The sequence below is a fragment of the Colobus angolensis genome, unplaced genomic scaffold (genome assembly GCF_000951035.1).
Source record: "Colobus angolensis palliatus isolate OR3802 unplaced genomic scaffold, Cang.pa_1.0 Scaffold142, whole genome shotgun sequence".
Classification (NCBI taxonomy): Eukaryota; Metazoa; Chordata; class Mammalia; order Primates; family Cercopithecidae; genus Colobus; species Colobus angolensis.
In genome coordinates this window covers 792,172-802,059 of record NW_012114511.1, presented here as the reverse complement: position 1 = coordinate 802,059, position 9,888 = coordinate 792,172, and the positions used below count along the sequence as shown (strand labels likewise).

General features: G+C 52.0%; 1 protein-coding gene and 1 pseudogene across 2 annotated transcripts; both read left to right on the top strand.

Annotated features, from left to right (window-relative positions):
* Window positions 1–620: 620 nt before the first annotated feature.
* CXCL14 (chemokine (C-X-C motif) ligand 14) lies at window positions 621–9,384 on the top strand. Its single transcript, XM_011935251.1, has 4 exons — window positions 621–1,380; window positions 1,556–1,661; window positions 5,419–5,532; window positions 8,228–9,384. Exons 1-4 carry the CDS (start codon window positions 1,281–1,283, stop codon window positions 8,241–8,243), a joined length of 336 nt encoding a protein of 111 aa, XP_011790641.1. The 5' UTR covers window positions 621–1,280; the 3' UTR covers window positions 8,244–9,384.
* On the top strand, window positions 6,935–9,390 carry LOC105506944 (annotated as a pseudogene). The gene has a single exon (XR_001001016.1). The product of XR_001001016.1 is annotated as an uncharacterized LOC105506944 (transcript).
* The last annotated feature ends 498 nt before the right edge of the window (window positions 9,391–9,888 follow it).

Genomic DNA, 9,888 nt, shown 5'->3' with positions numbered 1-9,888 from the left:
GGAAGAAAAGTACCAATTTGTAAGAATCAAAGTACTAGATAAATTACATATAAAATGATGGTGCCAATAAGTAACATTTCCTGGGTACTGATAACATGTATGATTTCTATAGTTCTCACAGCCACCCTATCAGAAACACTGTGACGATCTGCACTTTACAGATGATGAAACAAAAGCTGAGAGCGGTAAAGTCACTTGTGCTGGTATAGTGAGGAGGGAATGTCTGCCACCATGGCTGGGTACACCACTACACCTCGCATTCTGGCACAATGTCTAGAACATGGGAAGGCCTCCATCCAGATGGTTATCATTGTCATCGCTCTCTACTAGGGCTCTCTACCTGGCTTTGGAGGGTAGTGTGAGAGTGAGGACTCCTCCTGGTTCTCCCCAATACCCAGACACTCACACAGCCACCAGGCCACTGACCCGCTTTAAGGAGCTTTCCTTTGGGAGTCACCAAAACTCTCTCCCCAATACCCACCCCAATCCCCGCACACACACACATACCCTCTTTGAGTCAGTTCCAGTGACCACAGTCAATGAATTTGCTGCTGGACAGTCTATGACAAGCCCCAGTCCAGAATTGGCCTTGTGTTCTGGCCTGGCAGGGGCCCTGGGGGGTCAGGCCTGCAGGCACTCACACTTGGCACCTGCTCCAAAACCCTTTTGGGTCTTGGGAGGATCTGGGCCCTGGGCCTGGGTCTCCCGGCAGCTCAGAAAAGTTGGCCTGCCTGGCCAGAGAGGGAACCACGCGATTCAGCAAAGCAGTGCCCTTCAGCAGTCTGGGCTCCCCAAAGGCAGAGCGGGACGCTAGAAATGTGTGCGCGCTGTGGTCTGGGTGTGCAAGTGTGTGAAGGATACGTGTTGTGTGAGCGAGGGGTTAGCGGATGTGCGTGTGTGTGCGCGCGCGTGGCTCCGGGTGTGCGCCGTTGCGATAGCGGGTCCTTTCCCTGGGCGGGCGACGGGCGGGCTGGGAAGGTCTCCTCCCCTCACCACATGGAGAAATCTCAGTGAGTCACCGAGTGGTTCTGCATATTAATGAGCTCACTCGCTGCGAGGGCAGGAGCGGATTTAAAAGAGGCCAGGGCGGGCGGAGGGAGGCTGTGGAGAGAGCGCAGAGACAAGCGCAGAGCGCAGCGCACCGCGACAGACAGCAGTGGGCATCCACCGACGGCGCAGCCGGAGCCAGCCGAGCCGGAAGACGCGCCCCGGGCAGAGAAAGCGGAGCAGAGCCGGGTGGCGTCTCCGGGCCGCCGCTCCGACGGGCCAGCGCCCTCCCCATGTCCCTGCTCCCGCGCCGCGCCCCTCCGGTCAGCATGAGGCTCCTGGCGGCCGCGCTGCTCCTGCTGCTGTTGGCGCTGTACACCGCGCGCGTGGACGGTGAGTGCGGGGAGCTCCCCTTGTCGCCGTCTCGTCTCGTCTTGTCCTGGGGAACACAAGCGCCAATTTCTAGGCATCCTAGGATCCCGCGGGGGGTGGTCTGGGTGGGCACCAAGGTGGTCGAGGGGTAGGAGACTCCCTCGCAACTAAGCAGTTGCCCCGCGCTCGCTCGCAGGGTCCAAATGCAAGTGCTCCCGGAAGGGACCCAAGATCCGCTACAGCGACGTGAAGAAGCTGGAAATGAAGCCAAAGTACCCGCACTGCGAGGAGAAGATGGTTATGTGAGTTCTCGCTCCTCACCTTGAGGGGGTGCGCACTGCTGTCAACCCGATGCCAGGGCACAGCCTGGGCCTGGGTCTGGCTAACAAATATTTCTCTCTGACTTTGTTAAAGCCCTGAAAAAGCCTTTGTAATTGCCCAGCGAGTCCTTAGGACGCTGGTGAGACACTCCAGAAGACAGTCGGGAAAGGGGGTCACTGTCCCGCTCCTCCGGAACAGAGCCTCCTAAGTTCAGCCTTGCTAGGATTCAAATGAGTAGTCTCCCTGTTTGTACCATGGGCCACCCACTCTGCTAGGGCCATCAAGGGTTAAAGGGATCCCTTGTGCCAACTCAGAAAACCTGGATTGAAATCACTTAAAGCACACTCACACCCAAACTGTGAGGCGTGCTGCCTTCCTGTCACTGGACAGAGGATTAATGCAAACACTATCTTAAATCCTGACTCTCCTTCAGAGCCTTGTTCCAGTCAGAGGCCAGTGGACCGCAAGTTTTTGGCTCCTAGAGATTTCATTTTGAGAACGCTCCACGCGCTTCCCTCACCGGCTGTACTCCCTGTGGGTCGAGATACGGAATGCTCTCTTGGGGTTAATGTGCCACATGGCTGGAGCCCTGCTTGGTGGGGATGTGGGGAATGTTGGAAAAACTGGGGCAGAGTGAGAGAACACTTAGTTTCTTGCTCCTCCGCCTTCCCAATTAACCACTTGAGGCCAGCACCTCTGCTTCCTCATCAATACGCTCTTGGCCAGGAAGGGAGCCCTTGGCAAAGCGGCTACCAAATATTTGCCACAGACCATTGGCCCCTCTTCCCCTCCCCCAGAAACAGGACGCACTTTATTCTCAGTCTGGGCAAGTGCCTTCCACCGGCTGGCCCCCACCAGCCCAAAAGCCTTCCACAGTGTCTGTGAAAGCAGGGCACACCCCCACCCAGCACCCCACATCCCCTGCCTAGGGGCTACACAGTCAGGCTGAAATTAGGGGAATTCAGAAATCCACTGGACCTGAGCTGACCCCACTGCCTTCCTTCACAGGCACCTAAATTAACACCCTTGTCCTTACCCCTTGCCTTGCAGACCAAATTCAAAGAAAACACCCAAAAATCCTTTTGGATGGGGGCCAAGTGTCAAATGAGCTGGGAAAGGAGCTCCAAGCTCCTCAAGGGTTCCAGTTTGCGGGCTAAGAATGACAGGGGGAATTCCAAGTTAAATCTCACTTGTCTAAGAGCTGAAAACCACTCTATATACCAAGCAAGTTTCTGAGACCTTGCAGGGGAAGAAAGCAGAGTAAAGGATGCAGTGATACCTAAAAAGAACAGAGCCCGCAGTAAATACGCTTGCCCTTTTCCTGGGTAAACTTTTGCACATATGGAGGAAAACTATAGCTAGGCAAGTGCGAGAAAGGCTTTATGGAGCCTTGTGGAAACTTGCAGGGGCCTCAGGAGATCAGCACACAATCCAATCGCCCTCTACTAAACCTCCACCCCACCCCACCCCACCCCCACACCCCCAGCCTCTCACCTCATCCCTGAGGGCTGGGGGCTCCTCTCCCTCTCCACGATCCTAAAACTCTCCAAATCAGATGAGGGGCCAGCACTTTTGCAAAGCAGGTTTTCAGCCACAAAGGCTGAACAAAAGCAAATTTTCCAGCTCACCCTGAGTCACCCAGAAATCTCTGCTGAGGCTGGGGGTGGGGGCCAGGCAGGGGCAGGGGGGGAAAGGTCCACTTTGCAAGTGGGAGTCTTTGCACCCAGAAGAACCCAGGAGAGTCTGAATTCTAGAAAGAGCCATTTGTGTCACAGGTCCATGGAGCTCTCACCAAAACCCTTACACAGCCTCCCCACCCCACCCCCAGAATTGTGGAGGAGAGGGTCACAGGACTCAGAATTTCTGATAGTTGCTGGAGTCACAAATCCCCATGTCTGCACTCCACAACCGATTTTCATAATCCCAGTATTATGACGTGGCATTTGAGTACTGTAGTGAGAGGGCTGAGTGTCCCTTCTGCTCTCCCTGACCTTCAGGATTTGGGATGCACAGCCTGCACGCTGACCTAACTGAGAGAGGGTTTTTATCAGGCATTGCCACGTCCTTTCCTTCAGAATGCAAAAGCAGCCTTGTAGGCAGAAAGAGAAAAGCATTTGCTAAATTCCTACAGGGTGACTGGGCACAGTGGGGGAGAGAGACAACCAGAGTTCACTCTGAAGCCCGGCCTGTGCTCAAGGCTAGAGGAATGACCCAGGGCATAGAGGAGTCCAGTCAAGGCAGGCACCATCACCTGGCATCAGCAGGAAGACCCGCCCCTGCCCCAAGGAGCTTAGGCCCTAGTGGGGACCCCAGAAACCCAGAGCACGGAGAAGGGAAGAAAACAGGTTGCCCAAGAACATTATGCCCCCATTCTGGTGGCAAGATCCGATTTTCTTTCCCCATCAATTGGGAGACTGAAGTCATAGGAATCCTGTCCCTTCCAGAACTTAGCCCATATAAGCCCTGACATTTTCCATTTGGTAACAGTGGGGAACTAGCTGACCTCTGTCCCTCTCTTCTCACTCTTTCCACTCTCACTTCCAGTCTCCCTTCTTTGCCCTCCAAGCCCATTCCAGAATCCCAGTCTACCATCATAGCTTGCATGGCTGTGACTCCTCAAGAAGTGGCATCCTCACCTCTCGCCTTGCACTTTTCCAAATACCCTAGGTGGTCCCTTATTCCCTCCAACTCCTGTCATGCCTGTGGCCCAGCCCCGGCTTAGAGAGGCTCAGAAGTTCTGAGCAGCAGGCTTGCCTCGCCCTCCAGGCCGGAGCCCCCACAGCAAGGCTACTCTTTCCTCTTGGCCACTTCATCTTCCATGACCAATGACTACTAACAGTAACTATTAATTGTGCATCTACCAGGTTCGGGCACTTTGCAAAGATTGTATCTTTTAATCATCCCAATAACCCTGTGAGATAGTCCTATTGTTGTGCCCATTTTACAGATGGCCAAACTGGATTCAGAGAGCTTACCCAAGGTCCCACAACCAAACTACCAAACTTGAGATTCAGTCCCAGGCCCCTACAGTCTGCACAACACCTGCTTCTCTACCACATGGCTAGGCTTCTTCTGGGTGTTGGGACATTGGCTGATAGAGGCCTGAGATCTTCAGGCTGTGCAGAAGAGAGGTCTTACTCTTCTGCTTAGGGCTGAGATACCTGGCACCTCACACAAGGCCAACAAGACTTTGCCTCAGGATCAGGAGATGCCCAGCCCTGGGACAATCTATGGTGGGTCAGAGGGAACTGGGGTTGAGGAGACAGAAACCAGAGCGTCTACGGGGCATGTCTGAGCCTTACCATGAACTCCTCAAATCCAAGGACAGAGGTGTTGGCATGTGCACCTTGCTGGCATTAGCTTTCTCCACCTCCTGATCCCAGGCTCAGAGGGGCTGGAAGAGTCCTCTGACCTTTGTTCCCCAAAAGAGGCCTGAGCCCTGGAGACAACACACTGCATGAGGTTCGGGGTGGGAGAGACCATCCCAGACTCTCAGGACTCCCAGGGGAAAAGTGAGGGAGGGTTAGGCCCTAATATGGAGTCAGAGAATAAGGGGACAACCAGAACCTTCCAAAGAGCCAGCCTGGGAGTGAGCACATAAGTAGGCTCCCTTGAGAGGAGGCAGGAAGCCACAGTCTCTCAGGACCCCGACTTAGCGCAGGGCCACTCACAGGCCACGGGAGAGGCAACATGTCATTCAGCCTCCTCAACCCTCCACCTCATCCTGCTCCGTTTCAGCATCACCACCAAGAGCGTGTCCAGGTACCGAGGTCAGGAGCACTGCCTGCACCCGAAGCTGCAGAGCACCAAACGCTTCATCAAGTGGTACAACGCCTGGAACGAGAAGCGCAGGTACGCGCTGCCTCTGCTCACCTTCCTTCCCGCCAGACCCAGCTGTGGCTCTCAGGATGGGAAGGGACCCCCCGCCACCAGGTCATCTAGCCCCATCTAATTTGTGAACACCCACCACAACATCCACAGCAAACAGATACTCAGGCATTGCCTACATACCCCCAGGGACGAGGAACTCACCACTTCACAAAGCTAGCTATGCATCTCTTGTCCATTTGCAAGCATGGTAGGTTTGTCATTTTGTAAACTAAAGTCTGTCTCACTCTAATATTTACATTATAATCTTAATTCCTCTTTTTATTTAAGTTACACAAGTTGTTAAATGGCAGGGTGAGCACTGGCATAACTGCCAGGGGAGCTCTGAGTATTCAGTGGGGTGAAATGTGACCAATTAGGTGACAGTGTATGTTGGCTATAAAACTGTGCTATAAAACCATGGGGTGCTGAGGATGATCTTTGCCAGAAACATGTTTTCTTCTCCAAGGTGCCCCACTCCCTCTGCTGCCCAGAAACCTGATAAACTCCTTCCTTTGCAGGTGCTGGAAGGCACCACGGGTTTGGCTCTTTAAAATCAGAGCCACTGTTAACCCAGGCAGGCAGCAATGTTAAAAGCACCAGCACCCTGAACCAGCCCTGTACTTACTGGGCACTGTTTCCTCATAATCAGAAGGTGACTTCCCAGCTCTGATCTCTTGGGGTCTTATGTCTGTCCTTGGAGGAGGAATCCAGTTCCTAGCTCCCCTGTACCATGTGAAGGTAGCCTGTCCTGCCTCACTCCTCAAATATGCAGAGTTTATTTCCACTTTTGCCTGCATAGTGTGATCAGGAAGCACACACACACATGCACGCACGCACGCACGCATGCACCATGCAGGTGACTTCCCCAGGAGCTTGTGTCAGCACCCTCTGCTGCAGAGGGGGAAATCAAGGCTAAATGGGAGAGAGGGGTGACTTGCCTGGAAGCACAGGGCAAAGCCAGGATAGCAAATCAGGCCTCCTGGTGCTACTCCACGAGCTGCCCTCACAGAGTGGAAGGCGCAGCCACAGTGGGTGCCTGCATTGCCCTCCCATCACCTGGCCCAGCCATGCCACACCAAGCTCAGCCCTGTGACCAGCTCTCCAAGAGCTGACACTCAGGCTCAACCCCTGTATCTGAGCCTTTTTTGCTGCCTCCAAAACAGCCTCATCTGCAGTTGCTTGAAATAGAAAGTGATGAGAGCGAGAAATTATTTTCTATAAATCTGATGGGAAGGAAGCCCTCTTTCTGGTCAAGCCAGGCAGCTCATGTGGCAAAGGCCAGAACTGCCCAGTCTACTCTCTGTCACCCTCCAGGCCCTGTGTCATCAAAACTGGCAGAAGGCTAATCCCATGGGCAGGTTATGGAAGAGGCTAAGGACATCTTGATCTGACTGCTGGGGGATACTCAAACCTTTAACTCACCTTGCTCCTCCCCTCTACCTCAGCCACAACCTGGAAAAGCAGGCACCCACAGGTCTAAACATGGCCCTGCTTTTTTTTTTTCCTGAAAATTCCAATAATAAAAGCAACGAGAGCCTCTCAGCTACCAGGCCTTCTCTCATTTTGCTATAAAATTAGTTCACCCTTCTTTCTTGGAGTGTTAAGGTCCCTGCCCTCCCCACCTCCCTCCCCTGAAAAAAGTTGAAAATATCTTAATGAATGTAGAACAGTAATAAAGGAAGTGTTTGAAGTCCTCTTTGTACAGAGAGAGAGAGAGAGAGAATGCCAAAGCTAGGTTGGAGAAAGGAGAAGATTATACAGTGGGCTCAGGCCCATGGGTGCCACACAGAGGAGCTCTGTGCACTTCAGAGACCAGAGCTTCCAGGGAGCTTCCGGCCACCACAGGAAGCGCCGAGTCAGGCATTTTATTTCAATGCATAATTTGGTGGTCTTACTCAGAAATCAAGAACAAGACAGAGAAGTGATAGGCTGAGTGTAAAGTATGGCCCCAGGGCAGCCATGGGGCAGAATTAGAAGAAAGCAAAATATCTAACTGGGGACAGCTTGAGAGGTGAGGGGAAGGAGGGGTTGGGAACCAGTAGAGATGAGGCAATGCAGCCAGGAGCAGGGACTGAGGGGCACAGGCCTCCTGCACCATTTCCCCACCCCACCAACCACCTCTTCTATCTCTAGGAAGCAGTGTCTAGAGCTAACATTCTTCTGGAATACATGCATTCTTTGGGCAAAATACAAAGAAATATATAAGCCTAAGTCAAGGGAGAGAATGCCTCCCACCCTTGCTATTTTCTCTAAATAGAGAGGCTGAGTACAGACGCGGAAAGAAACAAGGAGGTGCGGGAGCAGCCCACCATGCTAGAGAGAGACTGCATTCCTGCCACTAACAGTCAGTGGCCACGGGGCAAATCTTAAGTCTGTGGTGCCTCAGTTTCCTCATATGCAAAGCTGGTTTGCTCCACAGGCCTCTGAGGACAAGATGAGATTGCAGAGGTGAGATTGCAGACGGTTAGAAAGGACAAAGCCACACTGGTGTGAGTTTTCATGGTCGCTGGGACCACATCCTCAGGAGGGTCCCTCCCCCTCCTCCCTGGGGGTTCCTGTAGTCCTGAGACAGGGGCAGTCCCTGCAGACCACATGCAAATGAAGCCACTTAGCCAGCAGCTTGGGAACTGCCTGCCTCATGTCCTGAGCCACTTACACATGTGTTTTTTCTCCCTAGGGTCTACGAAGAATAGGGTGAAAAATCTCTGATGGGAAAACTCCAGACCAGTTGGGAGACTTGTGCAAAGGACTTTGCAGATTAAAAAAAAAAAAAAAAAGCCTTTCTTTCTCACAGGCATAAGACACAAGTTATATATTGTTATGAAGCACTTTTTACCAACGGTCAGTTTTTACATTTTATAGCTGCGTGCGAAAGGCTTCCAGATGTGAGACCCATCTCTCTTGTGCTCCAGACTTCATCACAGGCTGCTTTTTATCGAAAAGGGGAAAACTCATGCCTTTCCTTTTTAAGAAATGCTTTTTTGTATTTGTCCATATGTCACTATACATCTGAGCTTTATAAGCGCCCGGGAGGAACAATGAGCTTGGTGGACACATTTCATTGCAGTGTTGCTCCATTCCTAGCTTGGGAAGCTTCCGCTCAGAGGTCCTGGCGCCTCGGCACAGCTGCCATGGGCTCTCCTGGGCTTATGGCCGGTCACAGCCTCAGTGTGACTCTGCAGTGGCCCCTGTAGCCGGGCAAGCAGGAGCAGGTCTCTCTGCATCTGTTCTTTGAGGAACTCAAGTTTGGTTGCCAGAAAAATGTGCTTCATTCCCCCCTGGTTAATTTTTACACACCCTAGGAAACATTTCCAAGGTCCTGTGATGATGAGACAAATGATCCTTAAAGAAGGTGTGGGGTCTTTCCCAACCTGAGAGTTTCTGAAAGGTTCACAGGTTCAATATTTAATGCTTCAGAAGCATGTGAGGTTCCCAACACTGTCAGCAAAAACCTTAGGAGAAAACTTAAAAATATATGAATACATGCACAATACACAGCTACAGACCCACATTCTGTTGACAAGGGAAAACCTTCAAAGCATGTTTCTCTCTCTCACCACAACGGAACATGCAGTACTAAAGCAATATATTTGTGATTCCCCATGTAATTCTTCAGTGTTAAACAGTGCAGTCCTCTTTCGAAAGCTAAGATGACCATGCGCCTTTCCTCTGTACATATACCCTTAAGAACGCCCCCTCCACACACTGCCCCCCAGTATACGCCGCATTGTACTGCTGTGTTATATGCTACGTACATGTCAGAAACCATTAGCATTGCATGCAGGTTTCATATTCTTTCTAAGATGGAAAGTAATAAAATATATTTGAAATGTACCAAAATTCTAGACTGCTGCCTTTTTTCTATTTAATTAAGCTAGGATGACAATAAAATGTTTACCATGTCCTGAACAAAATAAGGACAAATATGCTGGGAAAGAAAACTGGTATTTCCCAAATACCTGTCAACACCATCACCTCTGTGGAATGTGTGGTGCTGTCATTACAGTTGGGAAGCCAAGAAGCCAGGCCTTGAGGCTAAGGCTCCTTCCCCGACGATTCCCACCCCTGCAGCAGGTTTATCAGAGTGGGTAGGTTGGAGTCCAGGAAACTAGAGGGTCATGATTCCAGCCTCCTCCACGCAAGACCACACTGAGCCTCAGCACCAGAGGGCAGCAAAGAGCCTGGATGCCTCAGCCAAGGGCTCTGCCAGTTCCCTGGGGCTGCCTGAGGACGGCGACAATGGAGGACTGGTGTAATTATTGCCTCCTGTGAGCCAGACCCTGTGTGGAGAGCCTTACATGCCCTATCTCTTTGAATCCTAGTAATGACCACAACGGG

What these genes read in the sequence shown, in the direction of transcription:
- CXCL14 (XM_011935251.1), top strand. Translation starts at nt 1,281, where the DNA reads ATGTCCCTGCTCCCGCGCCGCGCCCCTCCGGTCAGCATGAGGCTCCTG. An exon ending in GTACACCGCGCGCGTGGACG is followed by an intron (nt 1,381 to 1,555) that starts GTGAGTGCGGGG and finishes GCTCGCTCGCAG; the next exon opens with GGTCCAAATGCAAGTGCTCC. An exon ending in TGCGAGGAGAAGATGGTTAT is followed by an intron (nt 1,662 to 5,418) that starts GTGAGTTCTCGC and finishes GCTCCGTTTCAG; the next exon opens with CATCACCACCAAGAGCGTGT.